This window comes from Lynx rufus, unplaced genomic scaffold (genome assembly GCF_022079265.1).
Source record: "Lynx rufus isolate CCGP_SWC_20201006 ecotype Redwood Valley unplaced genomic scaffold, mLynRuf1.p SCAF_1, whole genome shotgun sequence".
Lineage (NCBI taxonomy): Eukaryota > Metazoa > Chordata > Mammalia > Carnivora > Felidae > Lynx > Lynx rufus.
Window position 1 is genome coordinate 139323010 of NW_025814823.1, and position 25145 is coordinate 139348154.

At 36.6% G+C, this 25145-nt stretch overlaps 1 protein-coding gene and 1 pseudogene across 2 annotated transcripts in view; one reads left to right on the top strand and one right to left on the bottom strand.

Moving 5' to 3' along the window:
• FAM169A (family with sequence similarity 169 member A) overlaps positions 1 to 25145 on the bottom strand; it is a 48831-nt gene that overhangs the window by 3669 nt on the left and 20017 nt on the right. For both annotated transcript variants that reach the window (XM_047068937.1, XM_047068868.1), the window contains 6 exons: positions 22444 to 22623; positions 10497 to 10625; positions 9857 to 9969; positions 6770 to 6809; positions 5831 to 5981; positions 1784 to 1940 (listed from right to left, as the gene is read on the bottom strand). In XM_047068937.1, the coding sequence (XP_046924893.1) occupies positions 1784 to 1940; positions 5831 to 5981; positions 6770 to 6809; positions 9857 to 9969; positions 10497 to 10625; positions 22444 to 22623 (770 nt within the window). The remainder of the gene's footprint in view (positions 1 to 1783; positions 1941 to 5830; positions 5982 to 6769; positions 6810 to 9856; positions 9970 to 10496; positions 10626 to 22443; positions 22624 to 25145) is intronic.
• On the top strand, positions 2381 to 3739 carry LOC124519395 (ras GTPase-activating protein-binding protein 2-like; annotated as a pseudogene).

The window sequence follows — 25145 nt, forward strand, 5'->3', positions numbered from 1 at the left end:
TTGGAAGCTCAACCAAGTGAGCCACCCAGGCGCCCCTAATCGTAAGTTTTTAAAAGAGAACAAGACCACAAATATATATTCTCATAAACGTCTGGATGTGCACAAATCCCCTTTTTAAACACTTTACTGTCCAAATGTCCTACAAAACAAGAAGAAAATGTCATTTAAAAACACAGTTTCACTGGGGCGCCTGGGTGGCTCAGTTGGTTAAGCAACCGATTTCAGTTCAGGTCATGATCTTACAGTTCGTGGGTTCAAGCCCCGCACTGGGCTTTGCATTGTGCTCCAAGCCCCGCACAGAGCCTGCTGGGTATTCACTATCTCCTCCTCTCTATCCCTCCCCCAATCAATCTCTCTCAAATAAACTTTTTTTTTTAATAAAAAAATAAAAATATAGTTTCATGAAATAGAGGAGGCAGGAGCTAAAGTGGAGTAAGTTAAGAAAATAAAATTGGTGGGGCGCCTGGGTGGCTAAGTTGGTTGAGTGTCCAACTTCGGCTCAGGTCATGATCTCAAGGCTGGTAAGTTGGAGCCCCGCATCGGGCTCTGTGCTGACAAGCTCAGAGCCTGGAGCCTGCTTCAGATTCTGTGTCTCCCTCTCTCTCTGCCTCTCCCCTGCTCACACTATATTTCTCTCAAAAATAAGTATTTTAAAATTAAAATAAAATAAAATAAAAATGGTAATGCAGTTTCACTTATTTAGGTGCTGGCTAGACTTGGCAAACAGGTAAAAGATTTGTAAAGAAACTTAAGCATGTATGAAAGAAGAAATAAGGAATCTCTAGAGAACCAAAGGTTGAAAATACTGAAGAAAAAGAAAAGGGGGTGCCTGGGTGTCTCAGTGGGTTAAGTGTCCGACTTTTGGTTTCGGCTCAGTTCATGATCTCATGGTTTTGGGGGTTTGGGTCTCACGTCAGGCTCTGTGCAGACAGCGGAGAGTCTGCTTGGGATGCTGTCTCCCTCTCTCTCTCTTCCTACCCACTCGCACAGTCTCTGTCTCTCTCAAAATAAATAAAACTTAAAAAAAAAAAAAAAGAAAAAAAAACAAGAACAGGAAGAAAGGGAAAAATCAAAAAGATAAGGATAAATACTTGAGGAGCTATAGAAATCAGGCCAGATAAAGTTTTCTCATGTTTAAAAAAATGAAGTTATTTTTCCAGGAATATGTAATAAATTATAGTCAAAATATATAAATATATACACATATATATATGTATATATATGTATAAATATATACACATATATATGTATGTGTATGTATATATATGTATAAATATATACACACATATATACACATATATATACACATATATATATGTATATATCTATCTATAATTTTTGGTTTTGATGATGAATCTTATCCTTCTAGCCAAAATACAGGTACAACTGAGGGCTGTGGACCTTAAGGCACTGTAACTGGTTCTACAAGGTAGACCTTACAGTCCTATGATTTGTGTCACTTCTTAAATACGTTTAATTTCTCAAATTTTGTATTTTAAAAATACTGAGAGATCTTATTACCTAAGCATCCTCTATTTTATCTTTGTTGTAAGTCAAACTTTTAAAAATTCACTTTGAAATATAAAATGATATTTGTAACTTTATCCTCTTCCCAACTCTAGTACTGGAGCTTGGTTAGTATAGGTAGATGCTTTTTAGCATTAAATACAATTTCTACTCCCACTCTAAAATGTATCATCATATTTTTCTAACGACATATGATTAAGAAAGTTAAAATTTAGTTTACTTTCGTTCACTTTATTTGATAAGCAGGATCTCATACCTTTTCACCATCTTGCTTTTCCAGACGTGCCTGGGTTTCTGGTGCAGGCCGAGCATCCTTATCACTACTTTCGTCCTCAAATTCAATCACACTTTGTTCGGGTTCTTCTTCCAGGAATTCTTCTGAGCTCTCTGATGTACGTACAGTAGACTCCAATCTAGAAAAGAAAAAACATTCTTACTTGTTTTATTAAGGATGAATATAAACTTTCAGGAGTCTGTTAATCAAGTAACACTTTAAAGAATCAACTAAGTGTTGTTCAGTCAACAACTTCTGGTCCAAAGGCAGTCTCCTCTTCTTTCCTACCTTGTTCTCCGGTTTGAGTGGTAACGTCACCATCTCCTCAAGCATGTAAGCTAAATCCTTCTCTTACTCTCTACCCATTTATGAAAAACAAAATTTGGCCCAGGAAGAAGTAGTTGTAAGGGAAACGAGCTTGTGGCTCTCTGGCTTCTGAGGCTTCAGGTCTGTAGGAGAGAGGAGGCAGCTAGTGAGTAGTATCCACTGCAGCTGTCCTCGGCGACTCTCCTGTCGACCTCCACACGTCGCACCTGCCACCGCTGTTGGTTGGAGCATTTGACATGGTGCAGGCAAGAAATGGTTATGGAGAAGCCCAGTCTGCTGCTCATACGGTGAGAGTTTGTGAGATAGTATTATACTTTGCAGCATAAAGCTCCAAAATATTTATGCAGGTTTTACGGAAGGAATTCTTCCTATGTTCATGCTGGAGTACATGCTAGCGGAAACCCCAGGAGGCTGCTTATGGCCAAAATGATATACAACACAAAGTATTATCTCTGAACTTCAGTGAGTATCACACTAAAATTCATCACGTGGATGCTCATGCAACCTTGAGATCCAGTAGCTGTCCAGGTCACGGGTTGGCTATCTAACAGAGGACAGCCAGAGAGGAAGTTTATACAGACCTTAGATCCGGCTCCTGAAGGATCTGTTCCAAGTAAGTTTATGTTCACAATGATGTGTTTCATTATACAGATGAACTACTTGGTGATTCTGAATCAGAACTCAATGAAGGATCAGGAGATGAGGTAAAAAGAGAAACAAGAAGAAAGGCAACCATCCCCAGAACCTGTGCAAGAAAATGCTGATAGCGGTTACTATGAAGCTCAGCCCGTGGCTAATGGCAGAGAGGAGCCTTTGGAAGAGTCCTCTCATGAACTTGAGCCAGAATCTCAAACAAAGACTGAAGAACTAAAGCCACAAGTGCAAGAGAAGAACTTAGAAGAATTAGAGGAGAAGTCTACTTTTCCTCCTCCTTGCTGAACCTGTGTCTCTGCCACAGGAACCATCAAAGCCACGAGTTGAAGCTAAACCAGAAGTTCAGTCTCAGCCACGTTGCGTGCATGAACAACGATGCTAGAGGTACAACCCTGGTCTCCCTCCTAGAGGACCAAGACCAGGCAGAAGAGATACTGAACAGAGTGAATCTGACAACTGTAGAATAATTTGCTATCCACGCAGTCATCAAATTTTTGTTGATAACCTCCCACATGATATTGATGAAAATGAACTTAAAGTTCTTCATGAGTTTTGTGAACGCTGTGGAACTGCGCATCAATACCAAGGGTTTTGGGAGAAAGCTTCCAAACTTTGTGGGTTTTGATGACTCTGAACCAGTTCAGAGAATCGTAATTGCAAAACCAATTATGTTTTGAGGGGAAGTACGTTTAAATGTGGAAGAGAAAAAAAACAAGAGCTGCAAGAGAGCAAGAAACCAGAGGTGGCGGTTACGATCGCAGGGATATTAGGTGCAATGATCGAGGTCCTGGTGGTCCACATGGAATAGTGGGTGGTGGAATGATGCATGACCAAGTTGGAAGAGGACCTCCTCCAAGAGGTGGCATGGCACAGAAACTAGGCTCTGGAGGAGAAACCGGGCAAATGGAAAGCTGCTTCACAGGACAACGTCACAGAAGCTCCCGTTGCCAATCTTAGCAGTGGTACGTTATGCATCATGTTTGCATTCTTGTTAATTTTTCTTTTTCTTTGGCTTTGGAATGTGACGGCCTTTTTGATCATTTTTTGATGTGAAAAGCATCCTCTATCAGTTAAATTGAGGTGGACATTATTTCCCCAATTCCATAATAGGATTCACACCGTTAATTTATAAATCTAGACTTGGAGAATTAAGGGCTGAGAAATGACCGTATCTTAAACTATCTACAACAAAATGAACAGGACATGCCCAACTGAATTCAGGTCCTCTGAGTCAAAAAAAATCCTCTGCTGCACATTTTAAGTGTTACTGTTTCTGCCTATTAATGTTGGAAACACAAACAATGCAATTTGTGCAACTGGAGAATCTTGTCTTTTTTCTTGGCTCCCCCCAAAAATACAACCGAACAGAAACTTGTTACGCACTCATCAAAAGGCACTGATGCTCACTCTGACTTCATTAACACGGACATCTGCAACAGGAGGCAACAGGGGGAAAAAAATCTTTCCTCTCTCTTTCCAGGAGAGAATAGTCTGTGAAGTGATGAGGGCATTTTATCTGCTTGCTGTGACCAGCGTGTGTACACATAAACCTTAGCAAGACTACAAGTACATTCCAGAAGGAATATAGTTATGAACCAAATAACAAAAAGAAGAACTTTAAATGCTATCGTCTTGAACACCAGACCAGATTCAGTAGCTCCATATCTAAGATTTTTCCACCTACCCCTTTTCAGTACAGGGATGGCTGGCTGCCCAACACATTACTCATCCCCTTTCTCCTCTCTTTAAACTGTGTACAGTGAAAATGGTCTTTACTGTGTTTTTGTTCTCTGGTAATGTAATAAGCATGATGGTGCCTTCTATTAATACATCAGTCTTGCTGGTAATTCTGTACAGAATAGTGTATGAACTGCTGTGCTGCAAAGCCAAACAGCTGCAAAATGTTGAAAAATCACTGAAGTATATAAAAACTGCAGTATCTTCAAAATCAGTAAAATTGACTAGCACGTTAAAAAAAAAAAAGAAAAGCAAAATTCCACAATAATTCTGGGATGTTCAATTTAAAATGCACGGCTATGTTCCCTTCTAAAAAAAGTATTACATCAAAATACTGCTAAGAAAACTGTAATTAATCTAACCTCTTACCTTTTCACAAATTACTAGCCTGAAATATTTAGTTATATATGCCTTGAACATAAATTTTTCACAAAAATATACCATTTACATAATTACTCAACTATTCCAATTTAAAATTATTTACATAATGAAATCAGCAGAGGTACAGAATTTTCTACTCAAGTAAAATAATTTCACAGATGAAAAGGCAAAATTATGAATGGTTAACTCAGAAACAGCAGGTAGAACTAGTAAGACAAAAATCTAGTTTTACTAAAAATTTGAAATCTTGCTTTCTTTAGGATTCCAAGGAAGATAAAGGATAAAGTTTTAACCCGAGGGTTCTGTTGATTCAGCTGGCTATTAAGTTCCTAAAGGGGTTGACTGAACTTAACCACTTATGGTTATCGCTAACTTGTGTTACATCCAATAACCCAGTAAAATAAATCAGTTATAAAATAAAACTTAAGGTTTTTAAAAAACTAAACCTCAGCATTACTAAAAACTACAGCTACTGGGGCACCTGGTGGCTCAGCTGGTTAAGCTTCCTACTCTTGATCTCATCATCTTGAGTTCAAACCCCATGTTGGGCTCCACACTGGCTGTGGAGCCTACTTTAAAAACAAAACAACACAACACAACACAAAACAAAACAAACAAAAAACTACAGCTACTGGCAGAGCTGGTGATAACAACTCATTTGGGATAATATAATCACTAGAAAATTCTCTTGGATTTTCACACGTTATGTGTGGCTTATTTTACTCTCTTACTATCAACTTCTCACTGTAACATGTCAAAGTGACACCACTGGTAACTGTAATCAGTAATCCTTAGAAGAATTCAAATACAGACTCTTACACCAAGGTTATGTGTACGCAAACAAGGTAATAATAGACTCCACCTTAAATACTAAATACTAATTACATGAAAATAAGAATAACCAAATAATGAGAGTAAAATAAACAGTACTTGTTTATTGAAGCTGTAGGTGAAGTCTGGGGAGTCTTTTCATCTTCCCCTTGCGAACTACTAAATTCAGAATCCTGAAATCGTTTTCCAATCTTTGGCCGCTTTAGATGACTACTTCGAGTACGAGTGGAAACCGGTGTTTTATCATGACCTGAGAAAAAAACCAGCAAAACTACAGTTAATTCATTATGTCTTGAAAGGATTACCTGTTACACTACACAGAAATTTAAGAACTATGCTAGCTTACATATATTCCCCCCCAATTACACATTTCTTTCTCTCCTATCAGGCTAAGAAACAATGCCAATGTCTCTTTCTAAATTATGAAGTAACTTTGCGTTATTCATTCCTCACATTTCTATATTGCTCTGGGCTGTGCAATATATTTTGCATTTCATTTATATTCTCTCCCAATAATCTTGGGAAATAAATAAGGTAGGTATCACTCTCCCTATTTTACTGGTAAGGAAATGAGGAAAAGGGTGGTGTGATAGCTTGCTTTGTTCACACAGCAAGACCAGTGGTAGTGGTGGCATTAGAACTCAGCTCTAAGTTTAACAGATGACCATAGGGGAAGAGAAGGAAAAATAAGATACAAACAGAAAGGGAGGCAAACCATAAGTGACTCTTAAATACAGAGAACAAACTAAGGGTTAATGGGGGGATTGAAGGAGAGGGGGAAATGGGTGAAAGGCATTGAGGAGGGCACTTGTTAGGATGATCACTGGATATTGTATGTAAGTGATGAATCATGGGAATCTACTCCTAAAGCCAAGACTACACAGTATGTTGGCTAACTGGACAATAAAAAACAAAACAAAACAAAAAAAAAACAAACAAACCTCTAGATCTTAGGTAAGTCTTCATTTACTCTAAGGGACATCCCCTCCCCCTAAATTCTTGTGTCTCACATACTGGTAAATCAGCTGAATTTCTTACCTTCAGAAGTACTTGCAAAGGCATCTTTTAGAGAGTCAATCTAAAACAGAGATACAGATTAAAGGCAAAACTTTTAGATCAGTTTTTCTCCCTATGAATCTACTTCACTCCGTGTCAAAGAAAACCTTTTGAAACATTTTTCAAGTAGTACTTTTTGTACTATTCATCAATTAAGGATACCTACTTAAGAAATTAAAAGGCTACGTCATAGCCTCAGGTTATGAGGCTGAGCACTTACTAAGCCATCTAGTATGTTCCAATGCGACACACAGGAGTTTCCTAGTGTTCTGTCCTCAACTACGTATGTAGTTTACATACATAAAATACATATGTCCAACCAACTTCAGAATTAACCTGTCCCAAACTGAACTCTTACCTTTTCCCAACATTATTCTCTATCTTGGTTAATGGCAATAACAATTCAGTCAGCCATTCTAGCCAAAAACCTGAGGGCGTAATGACTTCCTAACCCTCATTCAGCGAACCACAAAGCCTGTCAATTCTGACTCTTAACGAATCTCTCAAAACTGTCCCCTCCTTTGTATTACCAAAGCTTTAGTTCATGCCTTTATCATCTTGAATGAGAACTAGTCCAATAGCCTCATCTCTGGTATCCTTCATTCTAACCACATGCTCTGTAACTCCCTCCAATCTAATGAAAGAAAAGCTTCCAAATCATAAATTGTGCCCACTCTCTTACTTTAAAAACAAAAACAAACAAAAAAAATTTAATGGTTTATCACTACCTAGAATACAAACTCTCAACCTCTTCGAAACCGAATGCCTCTTACATACCAAATAGGCCATTTTCTTTCACACCTCTCCTTTTTACATGCTCGCCTTTAGAAAGCTCTAACCTTTGGCACAAAACTCCCACCTACCCTTTCCAAGTCAGCTTGGTTGCTACTTTACCTATTCCACTCCTTGGGCAGAATCAGTCATACTCTGCTATGTACCTTCAATCATTTGCTATATGCTCTATTAAGGCAATTGTAATCCTGTAGTTTATTTCCTTATTTAACAGTTTCTAATAACAGACCATCTACTTCCTCCCATGCTTGTAAGAACCATATTTTTGTACATCCGGTGCTTGCCACAGCATCTACTTTATTAGACCAACTACTGTTCATTTTTTATCACACACTTGCTGAAACCCTACAACAAAGTAGGCACAGAGACTTTAAGGCCTATTGATAGGACACAAACAAGGGTAAACTGTGACAGATGACTAGACAAAAATCCAGTCTTCAAGAAACCTGCAGTTCAACTAGACAAGGTAAAGACACAAATAAAGATCAATAAATAAAAGGTACAAAAAGTGTAAGAGAAATACATGTAATGTTTTATGTCCCAAAATAGGAAAAACCAAGTAGAAATACCATCACCACCTAAAGAATAAATCATGTATTGATCACTTCACAGTGTATATCAAAACATCAAGTGTACAACCTGTCAAAATGTGGACAATTTTTGTCAATTATACCTCCATAAAGCTAAAAAAATGTAGATCAAATAAACAAACAAGACCACTTTCCCATGTGGTTACTGATAAAAAGCAAGATTAAAAATAGTTTAATGTGAGAAATATTTTCCTTGAACTAATTAAAATCTTAATGTAATCTGAGTAAGAATTTCTAAAACCAAAGAAAATCCCATTTATGCTGCCAACCTTATGATATGGTTTAATATATATTCTCATTTACACAACCCATTTATAAGTATTTGGCTTATTATTAAAGTAAATCATTGTATAGGAAGAGATTTTTTCTACATTCACTGACTGGTTTTATGTCTGAAAAACAGACATAAAATGTATACATACATTTATAAGTATTTGGCTTATTATTAAAGTAAATCATTGTATAGGAAGAGTTTTTTTTCTACATTCACTGACTGGTTTTATGTCTGAAAAACAGTACATAAATCTGAGTATATCTGAGGAATCTGGACCACAATATAATCGAACCCAGGCTTATCATGAAGTTTGAAGTTCCAAATGTAGAAAAAATTAAAACTCCTTATATGTAATTATATTATTTATGTTATCTTTAAAAATGTTTCAGGGCACCTAGGTGGCTTAGTCAGTTAAGCATCCAACTCTTGATCTCGGCTCAGGTCGTGGTCTCATGGTTTGTGAGACTGAGCCCCGCGCTGACCACACGAAACGTGTTTGGGATTCTCTCCCTCTCTGTCCCTCCCCGCTTGAGCACACGCTCTCCCTCTATCTCAAAATAAGTATATAAACAACAAAAAATGTTTCAAAAATGTTCGGTCAACACTCATGCTAATTAAGGCAGGAATACGGGGCACAAATAATTCCCCAAAGCACTTGTCCCTAAAAGGTTACCTAGTATTTGCAAAGTGCACTACATTCCACAAAGACGTAGCATATATAGCCTCAAACTTCCCACAATAACTTCACAACTTTTAACCTACAACTAATATCACTTCTAAAAATTCATCCATGCCTCAAACTTCCCAAAGTAACTTCATAACCTTTGACCTACAACTAGTATCACTTCTAAAAATTTATCCCTGCAAGGAAAGCATTACATAGGCAAAAAGATACATGTATAAATGTGTTCACTGCTGGGCCACTTATGTATGTAAAAAACTTAAGTATATAATACGTTAAAGAAATAAACAATAATATTTCCATATGCTAGAATAGTATGCTGCCACTGAATAATCATGTTTTAAACAGTAATGCCATGGGAAATACTTGCAATACCATGTTAATGGAGAAAAACAGAAGCAGCACAACAGAAAACAAAAATGTATACAAATACATCTTTTGTAATATATATGAAATACAAATACAAAAGTGTTCACAGTTGCTGTATCTAGGGTAGTGGAATTACAAATTTTTATTTTTCTTTGTATTATTGTGTGTGTATTCCAAATTATTCTTCAAGGAAAATTAAGTCCTTAGTAACCAATTAACAGGAAATACCAAGAAAACGAGCACAGTAAAAATTACGTAAGTTTGGTGAATGAACTGTAACATTGACAAAATCAAATATTAGCTGCGTCTAGTTTAAAGAAACAGAAAAATCATTTCCTACAATAAACATACAGTGTACCTACAGTTAGCTGCATCTCACTAGACTGATTGTCTTCAGTTTCTGCTTCATATTCTGGAACAGATGCAAGACCATATTCTCCAGACATGGGTCTTTTGGCTTCATTTTGAGAAACTGCTGTGTATAGAAGAATTTTAAAAATTGTAACCCAATCAGTATTTGGTTTTAACTGTAGCACTGTTTGTACTGATTTTCACAAGAGCCCTGAAGAGCATCCTGAACAGAGGGTGTTGAAAATCTAGGTGTGGAACATCTCCTTCATCAGTAACTTACAATGAAACCTTGAAATCACAAAAAGTATTAGTTACCTGTATTTAGTGACTATGAGGAAAGTGACTATTAGGAGGACTATGAGATTGGGAATTACCCTTTGATCCCTTGATGCCTATTCTATGCTGATATCTGGGTTTACTTCTTACGTACCAATACCTGCCAGAATGTTAGATTCTTATGGGCTATTATTCTAGGTCCTCTTAGTAACCCAAATGTTAATACATAACAAAAATTCAAACTTTAGAAAAGAGGGTCTGTTACTAGAGAGGTTGCATTACAATATACCATAACTCTGGACTGTAAGACACAACCATCAATAGGCACTTTTTAAAGCTGGACATGTGTTCAAACTGAAAACCTGTAATTCTTACCAGTAATTTTAAGCGTTTCTCTCTGTAATGCTCTGGTGACTGGTATTCGCTGGTACCAGTGTCCAACACCTTCAACTTCCCAGAGGAGTTCATGATCTCCTGGATACTTTTCAAAGTACTGCTTGCAAGCTGAAAAATACATTTAGAATTTTCTAGAAATCCCTGATATCAATTGTTTTGGAAAACAGAAAGAAGAGAAAGCTGCTACACTCACTTAAAAATGCTAAGGCAACTCAAGAAAATCACACAGCAGTCTCATTTACGAAAACTTTAACATGGGGCGCCTGGGTGGCGCAGTCGGTTAAGCGTCCGACTTCAGCCAGGTCACGATCTCGCGGTCCGTGAGTTCGAGCCCCGCGTCAGGCTCTGGGTGGATGGCTCGGAGCCTGGAGCCTGTTTCCGATTCTGTGTCTCCCTCTCTCTCTGCCCCTCCCCCGTTCATGCTCTGTCTCTCTCTGTCCCAAAAATAAATAAAAACGTTGGAAAAAAAAATTTTTTTTAAATAAAAAAAAGAAAACTTTAACATGATCAAAAAATAAAAATCCTGATAAAAGATAGGTTTCTAAAAAAAAAAAAAAAAAAAGATGTGTTTCTAGTAAGAAGTTGCTACAGCCAAGATCAAAGAGGTTTTTGCCTGCTTTCTCCAATAGTATTTTGATGGCTTCCTGTCTTACATTTAGGTCTTTCATTCATTTTGAGTTTATTTTTGTGTATGCTGTGAGAGAGTGGTTCAAGTTCATTCTTCTGTATGTCGCTGTCCAGTTTTCCCAACTGGGAAAGTTGCTAAAGAAACTCTTGCTAAAGAAACTCTTTTTTCCCATTGGATATTCCTTCCTGCTTCATCAAAGATTAGTTGGTCATAGGTCTGTGAGTCCATTTCTGGGTTCTCGATTTTGTTCCATTGATCTGTGTGCCTGTTTTTGTGGCAGTACCATACTGTCTTGATGACGGCAGCTTTGTAATACATCTTGAAGTCCAGAATTATGATGCCTCCAGCTTTGGTTTTGTTTTTCAACATTACTTTCGCTGTTTGGGTCTTTTCTGGTTTTAGAATGGTTTGTTCTAGCTCTGTGAAGAATGCTGGCGTTATTTTGATAGGAATTGCATTGAATGTGTAGATTGCTTTGGGTGGTATAGACACTTTAACAATATTTGTTCTTCCAAATCCATGAGTATGGAATGTTTTTCCATTTCTTTTCTTCTATTTCTTTCATGAGCTTTCTATAGCTTTCAGCATAAAGATCTTGTACCTCTTTGGTTAGGTTCATTCCTAGGTACCTCATGGTTTTTCGTGCAATTGTAACTGGGATAGATTCCTTGATTTCTCTTTCTGCTGCTTTCATTATTGGCATATAGAAATGCAACCAATTTCTGTACATTGATTTTATATCCTGCAACTTTGCTGAATTCATGTATCAGTTCTAGCAGTCTTTTGATGGGGTCTTTCATGTTCTCCATATAGAGTATCATGTCATCTAGAAGAGTGAAAGTTTTGACTTCTTCCTTGCTGATCTGGATGCCTTTTATTTCTTTTTGTTGTCTGATTGCTAAGGCTAGGATTTCCAACACTATGCTGAAAAACAATGGTGAGAGTGGACATCCCTGTCGTGTTCCTGGCCTTAGAGGGAAAGTTCTCAGTTTTTCCCTATTGAGGATATTAGCTGTGGGTCCTTTGTCTATGGCCTTTATGATCTCGAGGTATGTTCCTTCTGTCCCTACTTTGATGGCTTTTATCAAAAAAGAATGCTATAATTTGTCAAAAGCTTTTTCTGAATCTATGGAGAGGATCATCTGGTACTTATCAGTTTTCTTCATTAATGTGATATATCACATTGGTTGATGTGCAGATATTCAACCAGCCCTGCAGCCCAAGAATAAATTTCACTGGATTGTGGTGAATCATTCTTTTAATGTATTGTTGAATTTGATCTGCTAGTATCTTGTTGAGAATTTTTGCATGCATTTTCATCAGGGAAATTGGTCTGTAATTCTCCTTTTTAGTGGGGTCTTTGGTTTTGGAATTAAGAGAATGCTGGCCTCATAGAATGAGTTTGGAAGTTTTCCTTTCCATTTCTATTTTTTGGAACAGCTTCAAAACAATAGGTATTAACTCTTCTTTGAATGTTTGGTAGAACTCCCTTGGGAAGCCATCCAACTCTGGACTCTGGCTTGTTGGGAGAGTTTTGATTAATGATTCCAATTCTTTACTGTTTATGGGTCTGTTAAAATTTTCTACTTCCTCCTGTTTCAGTTTTGGTAGTTTGTAAGTTTCTAGGAATTTGTTTGTTTCTTCCAGACTGCCCGAATTGTTGGCATATAATTGCTTATAATATTCTCTTATTATTGTATTTATTTCTGCAGTGTTGGTTGTGATCTCTCCTCTTTCATTCATCCACAGAAACTTCTTACTAGACATGTCTCCAGAAGTAAGGGAAACAAAAGCAAAAATGAACTATTGGGACCTCATCAAGATAAAAAGCTTCTGCACAGCCAAGGAAACAATCAACAGAAATAAAAGGCAGCCTATGGAATGGGAGAAGATATCTGCATATGGCTTATCAGAATACAAGGCTAGTATCCAAAATCTATAATGAACTTATCAAACTCCACACCCCCAAAAAACAAATAATCCAGTGAAGAAATGGGCAAAAGACATCAACAGACACTTCTCCAAAGAAGACATCCAGATGACTAAGAGACACAGGAAAAAATGCTCAACATCATCAGAGAAATACATATCAAAACCACAATGAGCTACCATGTCACATCTGTTAAATGGCTAATATTAACAACTCAGGAAACAAGAGATGTTGGCGAGGATGTGGCAGAAGGGGAATCCTTTTGCACTGCTGGTGGGAATGCAAAGTGGGGCAGCCACTCTGGAAAACAGCATGGGGGTTCTTCAAAAAATTAAAAATAAAACTACCCTATGACCCAGCAAGTACACTACTAGATATTTAGCCAAGGATACAGAAATGCTGATTCAAAGGGGCACATACACCTTTCAAATGCACCCCAGTGTTTACAGCAGCACTATCAACAATAACCAAATGACGGAAAGAGCCTAAATGCCCACTGACTGGTGAATGGATAAAGAAGGTGCGCGCGCGCGCGCACACACACACACACACACACACACACACACACACACACTGGAATACTACTCAGCAATGAAAAGAATGAAATCTTGCCATTTACAACAACGTAGAAGGAACCAGAGTTTATTATGCTAAGCAAAATAAGTCAGATAAAGATAAATATCATATGGTATCACTCATATGTGGAATTTAAGAGACAAAACAGATGAACATGGGGAAGGGAAGCAAAAATAAGATAAAAACAGAGAGGGAGAGACAAACGATAAGAGACTCTCAAATACAGAGAACTGAGGACTGGTGGAGGGGTGCTGGGAGGGGGGAATGGGCCAAATGGGGGATGGGCATTAAGGAGGGCACTCGTTGGGATGACCCCTGGGTATTATATGTAACGGATGAATCACTAAATTCTACTTCTGAAACCATTGTTACACCGTATGTTAACTAGGATTTAAATAAAATTTAAAAATAAAAATAAAACAGTAGAAATAGAAAAAATGAGAAAACAATGCCTCACCCCCTCCAAAATAAGATGCACATCTCTTAAGGAAAAAATTACTAAATGTTACTAGAGGGCATAAAATTAAAACAAAAGGATTATTAAACTCAACAGTGTAAAACCACCAATTATTCAGTAAATTCTATGCAATTTAAAACAAATTCCCAACAAGTTTATTTTTTAGGAAAACTTTTCAAGAACTCGATCCCAAATTCAAAATGAAAGAACAAAGGGTTAAGAAAGGATATGGAAGAAAAGGAGGGGGAAAAAATTAAAATACTAGGGGGAAACACCCACCAGGAAAAAACCACACATATTTTAAAAACTTGGCAAATGATAGAGAAGGTATTACATCTCAGGGGGGAACAGATAAACTATCAAAATAGTAATGCTAGAACAAAAATCCATACAGAAGAAAATAAAAGTCAGATCTTGACCTCACATCGACACCATTCATATCATTAAATTCTAGATGGATTCTTAGACCTATTAAGAAAAGCAAAATGTTGGGGCGCCTGGGTGGCGCAGTCGGTTAAGCGTCCGACTTCAGCCAGGTCACGATCTCGCGGTCCGGGAGTTCGAGCCCCGCGTCAGGCTCTGGGCTCATGGCTCAGAGCCTGGAGCCTGTTTCCGATTCTGTGTCTCCCTCTCTCTCTGCCCCTCCCCCGTTCATGCTCTGTCTCTCTCTGTCCCCCAAAAAATAAATAAACGTTGAAAAAAAATTTAAAAAAAAAAAAAAAAAAAGAAAAGCAAAATGTTTAAAAGAAGACCTATCAGGAGGGTCCCTGCTACCTCAGTCAGAAGAGCATGTGACTCTTGATCTTGGGATCACCAGTTTGAGTCCCATGCTGGGTGCAGAGATTAAATAAAACTTTTAAAAAATACAAAAGAATAAAAAATACAAAAGAAAACATAAGAGAATACCTCTGGGACATTACAGTGCTAAATAATTTCTCATAAAAGATTAAAAAAATCACAATCCATAATGAAATATTATGATAAAGTTTAAAACTTTTATCAGCAACAATGCAACAGAACTTTCTACAATAATGGAAACGTCTTGGGGGCGCCTGGGTGGCTCAGCTGGTTGAGTGTTTGACTTGGGCTCAGGTCATGATCTCGCGGTTTGTGAGCTCGAGCCCTGCATCGAGCTCTGTACTGACAGCTCAAAGCCTGGAGCCTGCTTTGGATTCTGTGGCTCCCTCTCTCTCTTCCCCTCCCCGACTTGTACGCTGTCTCTCTCAAAAATAAATAAAAATAAACATTAAAAAATGTTTTTAAAAAGTAATAATGAAAACGTCTTGTGTCATCAGTGAATACAGTAGCCACTACTAGTCCCATGAGGCTACTGAGGAACTGAATGTATAATCCCATTTAACTTTAACTAAATTGAAACTATATTTAATTTATATTAGTGACTGCTCTACTGGACATCATAGTTTTATATTAAAAACATACCATAAAGACAAAGATTAGGAGATCTTCAGAATAAAACAAAGGGTTAGTATTCTAAGCATATTTCAAATAAATCCTAAAATCGATTAGAAAGATAAAATGATCCCAGAGAGAAATTGGTAGAGGCTATGAAAAGGTTATTCACACATAATGCAAACTGAAAGATCACTTAAAAGAAGGTAAACCTCACTAGCTGCCAAGGAAATGCAAGATGAAACAGTAAGACACCATTTTCACACCCATCAGATAATAACAAGCATCCAAAGAATAAGGAAAATGGAAACTCCCACACTCTGCTGGTGTGAGAACAATTTTGCAATAGTAAAGTGGGAAAGATGTGTTTTATGCTCCAATTCTACTTCTGGATATGCACCCTAAAGACTCACACACATGCACAAGAAGTCATTTATAATATTCACTACAGGACTGTTTTTAAACAGGGGTGGGAGGTACAACCTAAGTGCCCATCACTAAGGGATACATGAATAAAATAGTATGTATACAGTAAAATACTATGCAGCAACTACAACAAACTACAGCTATATGGATCAACATTGATAAATGTATAAAAAAGATCAGTAAAAAAAGCAAGTGAGTATAGGTGCAAAATGATGTCATTTATATGAAGTTTTAAAAACATACTGGAGCACCTGGGTGGCTCAGTCAGTTAAGCGTCCGATTTCGGTTCAGGTTATTATATCACAGTTTGTGAGTTTGAGCCCCACTTTGGGCTCTGTGCTGACAGCTCGGAGCCTGGAACCTGCTTCGGATTCTGTGTCTCCCTCTCTCTCTGCCCCTCGCCCGCTTGTACTCTGACTCTCTCTCTCTCTCAAGAATAAATAAACTCAAAAAAAAAAAAACCCATTAAACAAAATGATACAGCCTCTGTGGGAAACAATTTGGCAAATCCTCAAAAAGTTAAACACAGAATTACCATATAACCCAACAATTCCACTCTCGGCTACATACCCAAAGAATAGAAAGCAGGGACTCAAACACATATCTATCTGTACACCAATGTGTATGGACAGCATTATTCATAGCAGCCAAAAGGTAAAACAATCCAAGTGTCATCAAAAGACGAATGGATGAATAAATGAAATGTGACATATTGACACAATAAAAATATACTCTGCCATATAAAAGGAATGAAATTTTGATATATGCTGCAAGGATGGCCCTTAAACACTACGCTAAGGGAAATAACACAGACACAGAACATATACCATATGATTCCACTTCTATGCAGTAACTAGAATAGGCAAATTCAGAGAGAGAGTGAATGTGACTAATGCCACTGAATTGTATATACACAAATAGTTCAAATGACAAATATTATGTTATATATATTTTAGCCCCAAAAAACTTAAAATTTTTTTAAATAAAAAAGCAAGGGGCTCCTAGGTGGCTCAGTTGGTTATGTATTGAAATTCAGCTCAGGTCATGATCCCACAGTTCATGAGTTCAAGCCTTGCTTCGGATGAGCCCTGCTTCTCTCTCTCTCTCCCCCTTCTCTGCCCCTTGTGGGATTCCCTCTCCTTCCCTCCCTCTCTACCCCTCACTCCCTTGAGCGCGCTGTCTCTCAAAAATAAAAAAAATAAATAGGGGCACCTGGGTGGCTCATTCAGTTAAGGGTCTGACTTCAGCTCAGGTCATGATCTCACGGTTTTTGAGTTTCAGCCCGTGTCAGGCTCTGTGCTGACAGCTCAGAGCCTGGAGCCTGATTAGGATTCTGAGTCTTCCTCTCTCTCTCTCTCTGCTGCTCCTCCCATCTTGCTCGCTCTCACGCGCTCTCTCTCCCTCAAAAATAAGTAGCACATTAAAAAAAAAATTTCAGCTGCATATATTTTTTAAATAAATAAAATAAAAGAGCAAACTAAATGATGCCTTATGGTGTTTATGGTCACGGATCTAAGTATGAAACTTAGAACAGGAAGGATATACACCAACTTCAGGAACACTATTATCACTGGGGAGAAAAGAAGGGGGAATGGGATTACGGAGGGGTCCAAAGAGACCAGCAACTGTATCTACAAGATTTTATTTAGTTCTCCCTACAAGTTAATAAAAACAACAAGGCAAAACCTTAACAACTGTTAATCTGGATAATGGATACATTGACACTAGGATACTATTGTCTCATTTTTTTTTCCTGTATATTTGAAAATGTTTCTCACATTTTCTGGTTTCAGTTTCTTCTATACCTATGAGAAGGAAGAAGCCAGAGAAAACAAGCACAAGAGGCCACAGTGATCATCTGTCTGAATTTAAATGACTAAAATAGTAGAGAATGCCTTACACAGTAAGTATGAGGTCCAAAAGGAGTACTTTACAAAGGGTGACTAGACTTGAAGGTCCCAGTTCAGATTTGTCTGGCCAGAGTCAGAAAGAGAACTCTCACACTAATGTCATTCAGCTAAATAATACAGAAGGTATGTGCCCACAAGAAAGAACATCTATCAACTAAGCAGCATTAGCTATTCCTTAACAAGTTTTGAAGACTTCTTCCTCTAACTGACATTCTATATGCAGCACTAATTCATTCAGCCTTGCAATAACATTCTTTTAAAGCATAAGCTTTATAATATGGACCCTACAATTCTCCACAGATATTCCCCAATGCTAAATGTCTCCCAACTATTTTAACCTTCTTTGCCTCACAGAATCTTTTCACAGCCATTTATTCAGCACATTCATTCCATGCAAAGAACTAGACCGAGTGGTGTTACAAAAGACATATCCATGGAATTTATGCACAATGAACTCAGCACCTAAATTGTTGTTAAAATAAAAACTCAGAAGAAATAGAAGATAAGGTACTTAGAAGGTACTTAAGAAGTAATAAGAACACTACATGTAAAGCATCACAAGACTTAGAGGAGGAAAGATACATTTTTGTTGGGCAGCGATCAGGCAAGGCTTTCAGCCTGGGCCCTAACAAAGAGGCAGATTCTAGAAAACTCAAGATAATTAACTCTAGAGTTATTACGAATTTACTGATGTGGATGGGTACAAAATTAATACAAATCAGTATCCTTCATATTTATAACGACTAGTGAGAAGAAATAATGTAAGAAAACACAACATCTATAATAGCAACAAAAAAGATAAAATTCCTAAACATATACATTTTTTTCCTATGTTAGTTCTAAGAACTGTATGGAGAATATATACATGCTAACTGGTTTGAACAAAATCCTACAGTTGTACATATTACACAATAATAGTATGTTGGATAGAAGAAAAACAACAGTCAATTCTCCATAAGCTAACATGTAAAGGTTTTGTTTTGTTTTGACATTTTTAAAAATTCTAATTCCAGGGTAGTGAACATACAGTGTTAAATCAGTTTCAGGCGTACGACAGTTGAATGTATAGATTCACTTGGGCTGCTTATCCATAGTTTGGCTATTGTAAATAATGCTGCAATAAACACAGGGGTGCATATATTGCTTCCAATTAGTGTTTTAACAGCCTCTGGGTAAATACCCAGTAGTGTGATTACTAGATCATAAGGTGGTTCTATTTTTAATTTTTTGAATAACTCCATTCTGTTTCCACAGTTTGCATCAGTTTGCATTCCCACCAACAGTGCAAGAGAGTTCCCCTTTCTTCACATCCTTGCCAAAATCGGTTGTTTCTGGATTTTAGCCACTCTGACAGGTATGAGGTGGTACCTCATTGTGGTTTTGATTTGCATTTCCCTAATGATGACTGATGTTGAGCATCTTTTTATGTGTCTGTTGTCCATCTGGGCATCTTCTTTGGAGAAATGTCGGTTCATGTCTTCTGCCCACTGTAAATTGGATCATTTGTTTTTTCCGTGTTGAGTTATATCTGTTCTTTATATATTTTATATACTACAACCCTTCACCAAATATGTCATTTGGAAATATCTTCTCCCATTCTGCAGGCTGTCTTTTCATTCTCCTGTGTTATTTCCTTTGCTGTGCTGTGCAGCAACTTTTCATTTTGATGTAGCCCCAGAAGTTTATTTTTGCTTGTTTCCCCTACCTCAGGAGACCTATCTTGAAGGACGTTGCTAAGATTGATGTCTGAGAAATTATTGCCTGTGTCCTTTTCTGGGATATTTATGGTTTCAGTTCTCACATTAGGTCCTTGATCCATTTTGGGAGTATGGTGTATAAAGGGTCCAGTTCCATTCTTTTGCATGATGCTGTCCAGTTTTCCTAACACCACTTGTTGAAGAGAGTTTTTTCCCCGTTGCACATTCTTGCCTCCTTTGTCAAAGATAAACTGACCATATAATTATGTGTTTATTTCTGGGCTTTCCATTCTGTTCTATTTGATCTACAGGTCTGTTTTTGTGCCAGTACCATACTATATTGGTTACTACAGCTTTATAGTATATTTTGATATCTGGGACTGTGATACCTCCAGCTTTACTTTTCCTTTTTAAGGTTGCTGTGACTATCGGACGACTTTCATGGTTCCAGACAAATTTTACAATTGCCTGTTTTAGTCATGTGAAAAATGCTATTGGTATTTTGATAAGGATTGCATTTAAATCTGTAGATTGCTTTAGGTAGTATGGACATTTTAACAATATTTCTTCTTCCTGTCCATGAGCATGGAATGTCTTTCCATTTCTTTGTGTTGTCTTCAATTTCTTTTATCAGTGTTTTATAGTTTTCAGAGTGCAGATATTTCACCTCTTTGGTTAGGTTTATTCCTAGGTATTTTATTATTTTTGGTGCCATTGTAAATGGGATTATTTTCTTAATTTCTCTTTCTGCTGCTTCCTTATTAGTGTATAGAATTGCAACAGACTTCTGCAAACTGATTTTGTATCTTGCAACTTTACTGAATTCATTTATTAGTTCTAATAGTTTTGGTGTGTTTTTTTTGTTTTTTTGTTTTTTTTTTTTTTAAGATTTTACTTTTAAGTAATCTCTACACCCATCATGAGGCCCAAACTTACAACCCCTGAGATCAAAAGTCGCAGGCTCCATTGACTGAGCAGGCAGGCACCCCTATCAAATCTAACAGTTTTTTGGGGAGTCTTTAGGGGCTAATCTGTAAATATAAAAGTAATTCCAATAACATCCCAACAGAATTTTGTTTTTCATCTAGTAAATAGACTCTCAAGTCCACACAGGGAAACAAATAAGCAAGGTCAGACATATTAAATGGGGGAGACTAGTCTTTTTAGATGTTCAAAAGCTAAAATAAATACAACAGTGAGGTAATGGAACTTAAAAGGTAACAGAAATGAATAAGCAAATAAATCTACACAAATATATACACACACAAAAATTTAACGTATGCTATACATGAAAACTTAGTGAACTTTTTGTTAAAGGGACAGGTAATAAATATTTTAAGCTTACAGGCAATATGGGCACTGTGATATTGTCAATATGGGCACTAACCAATTCTGATGTTTTAGTGCAAAAGAAGCCCAAGACATTATGTAAATGAAGGAACATGGCTGTGTTCCAATAAAACTTTTATTTCTAAAGACAATTAGCAGGTCAATGGACCACTGTCTGCTAACCTGATACAGACATAAATGCCAAACACTGCAAAAAAAATAAATTATTCAATAAATGAGACTAGAGCAACCACATACCTGTCACGTAAAATAAAGTTGGATCTATACCTCACACGGTACCCAGGATAAATTCCAAATGAATAAAAGATACAGGAGACTTTATTTAATCCATGTCTTTAGGAATGGGTACATGCTATAGTATTGTGTAAATCAGCTCCTCATAGTTAGCTAATCATCTACTCTAGCTTGCCCATCCATACTTGGCACTCATTACCTATATGCAGAATGAAAATTATCTTTCTAAAGCTTACAATGTCAAACACTATAATATTTCCTATATCATTAAAAATATTCATGGAAACAAGTGAAGATCATCAAAAATAGTGGACATGGAGCATCATCAAGGAACTACTAATTACACTGAAAGAGAAAACCAAATGGAAATCCAAGTTCTTCAAATTTAATAAGCATGCTATAAGATAGACAGGAAGACCAAGAAATAGAAAATGGAGATGCCACTTAGTCTAAAATTTTCTATTTTCAATGTACTCCTTTATTTTCACATTTCAAAGAGTCTTATTCACAAAATTATACAAATGACATCAACAAAATATTATTGGGCAATTTCTGCCTAAAGTGAAGGATAACTAAAGCTCCCTAAGACTTTTTGCAAAAATAGACATGCACCTATAATTCATTTGGTATTCAATTTATCATAATCAAGGCATTATTCGTAACGACGAAAAAGTGGAAACAACCCAAAAGCCAATCAACGGATGATGGATAAACAAAATGTGGCATATCCATAAAATGGACTATTATTCATCCATAAAAACAAATTAACCACTGACTCATGCTACGCCATGGATGAACCTTAAAAAATTTTAAGCACAATAAAAGAAGCCAGACACAAAGGGCTTGTAATATAATCATATCCCATGATTACATTTGTATGAAATGTCCAGAATAGGTAAATCCATAGAGAACGAAAATGGATTAGTGGTTGCTAGGGATGAAGGAATGGAGGAATGAAGAGTGACCACTAACTGGTGCAAGGGGTTTTTTTTGGAATAATGAGAATGTTCTGGAATTAGATAGTGGTTATGGTTGTACAGCTATGACTATAATAAAAGCCACTGAATTGTACATTTTAAGAGGATGAATTTTATGGTATGTGAATTATATTTCAACTTTTTAAAAAAGCTCCCACACTTCCAAAAACCCATTACATGAAATAAGGACATATTTGTAAAATGAAGCCCTACGGAGCCAAAGAATCCAAATTTATTTAATACTTACTCATATATGCACATTTACAATATTCTGCAGAAACAACTCAGAAGTGACACTGAGACAAGTTTAACATTTTTTAACTTAATTTACCTGTGTACATTAGAGAGGAGAGTGGATACCGCAAGCCAAGTGCATCTTCTGTAAAGGAATCAACAAAGTCCTCCAGCATTTGAAGCCCAAAATCTTTGCCTCGATACTTCTTTCTTACAAACATTGTATCAAGGACTGGCAGTTGGTAGCTTTGGGTAAGAAATGAGGCACATACACTTCCTGTAGTCATAAAACAGAAACCCAACAATTTTTCACATTAAAAGGCCAAATATGTACATACATTTAAAGAACATGAGTCAACAGTCTTTCTAGAAATGGTTAGTTTTTTACTACATCAAGAAGAATGTTAAATAAATGGATCAATTTCATAATATAAAATCCTTTCCAGCTGCTATTACACATCAAAAAGTATATATGTGATAATGAGAAGAGCTACGTATTTTGTTTGCCAACAGTATCACCTAACACAAGTAACTATTCTTTCTCATTTTATGAGCTATATACTAGAATATGCGTCTCTGTAGACTTGCACAACTTTAAAACTCATCAATTGGGGCGCCTGGGTGGCTCAGTCGGTTGAGCGTCCGACTTCGGCTCAGGTCATGATCTCACGGTTTGTGAGTTCGAGCCCCGCGTTGGGCTCTCTGCTGACAGCTCGGAGCCTGGAGCCTGCTTCGGATTCTGTGTCTCCCTCTCTCTGGCCCTTCCCCGTTCATGCTCTGTCTCTCTCTCTCTCTCAAAAATAAATAAACATTCAAAAAAATTACAAAAAAAAAACTCATCAATTACTACATTTTAGAACTGAAAGAGTATCTGATGGCTGCATATAGGTTATAATACACAAAGTATCTCATTCCAGCTATGGTCCCTGAACATCCATCTTATCCCTTTTTCTCTAGTGAGTACAGTCTCATTTTTGTCTACTTCATGATGGCAAAGAACCAAATTAGTTCTCCAGATTTTTAAAGACTATAGATTAGGACTAAATGGAAACATTGGTCTTAGAAATGGCTATGTTAGCAATCTTTTTGCTGGGAGTCTATTTTTTAAAATACCCTGTATGTTTAAGGTTAAACAGGATATATAATTTATATTAACTAAATATGCCTCTTATTACACAGGTATACTGGTTTGTCTTTTAAGAACCCTGATTTGTGTTCTGACCCTCTAATTAGATGTGTTAGCACCTTAACACATTTTAAGACAGTACATAAGTTGTGGGCATCATGGTAGGGTATCCCACACTTATCTCTATTAACTTTAGAATTAGTTCATATTTATCAGTCAATATTCTACTCTTTTTGTGCCATAAATAAAATAACTTACTGTTCTCAGATTATTCATATTATTTGAGATAAATTCCAATAATGAAGTTCAAGGAGGAAACAAAATTTCAGGTAACAAACAACTTACAAATTGACTTTCACCAATCATATCATTTGATGAACTGGTCAATATAACAAGATTTTTTATTAGTTGAACCAAATAATTTGAATTACTTATGATTAAATTGGAGAATTTCAGTAACAGTCTCCAAGACTATCAACTAATTTAAGTTTACAATAGGAAATTCACATTACTTGGATCTTAACTGCCAACATATGGTTAGGGTATATCTATGGGTTAAAAGGTCTTAGATAATGACTATAGTTAACAATACTGTGTACTTGAAATTTGCTAAGAAGAAATTACATGTTATCACTATACAAAAAAAGAGAAAATGGTAACTATGTGCAGCAATATATGTTAATTAGCTTGATTTTGGTGACTCACAATGTATACATATATCATCAAGTCGTACACCTTAAGTATGTACCACTTTTAATTGTCAATTTTACTCACAAAGCTGAAATATACAAATTGCTTGTAAAAGTCTAACAGGTAGTCTCAGCAACAAGCTATTTTGACCGTAATCAACTTATATATAATACCTTGAAATTAGAGTTTTTTATAATATAACTGCTAATAGTGATTCTGAAATCAAAAGAGACATTACTTCATAAGCACTAGTAGTTCAAAGGACAAAGAAAAAATGAGAAGTAAAAGCACTGTCTGGTTCTAATTCTCAATATGGAGCCTGAGGATTTTTGGCCATTCACTATTGTACAAGTTTCAGGTTCCTTACAGAAAAATCATAATTTCATGACAGAAATTTGCCACAAATTGATTTTTTTTTGTTTCACACAAACATTTCTTCGAGTAGAGAAGAGGTAAATTCCAGCATCTTCAAGTGTTAAAGTTTATGGAATTAGTGTCCATAAAGTTTAAAATTCTTCTATTTATTTACCACATAGATGCTCCTTGCAAAAAAAACAAAAAAAACAAAAAAAACAAAAAAAACAAAACCATGCAGATTCTCTTCCTTTACTTAAATATTTATACAGTTGACCCTTGAACAACTTGGGAGTCTGGGGCACTGACCCCTGAGCAGCTGAAAATCCATCTGCCACTAATAGCCTACTATTGACTGGAAGCCTTACTAATACCAAACAGTCCACTCACATCCATTTTGTATGTTATATGTATTACATACTATATTTTTCCAATACAGGAAGCTAGAGAAAAGAAAATGTTATTAAGAAAGTCACAAGAAAGAGAAAATACATTTACAGTACTGTACTGTATTTACTGAAAAAAATGCATATATAGTGGAGTCATACGGTTCAAACCTATGTTGTTCAAGGGTCAACTGTACTTTGTATACAGGTTTTACTGGATTATCTAGTAAAGCAAAACCACAA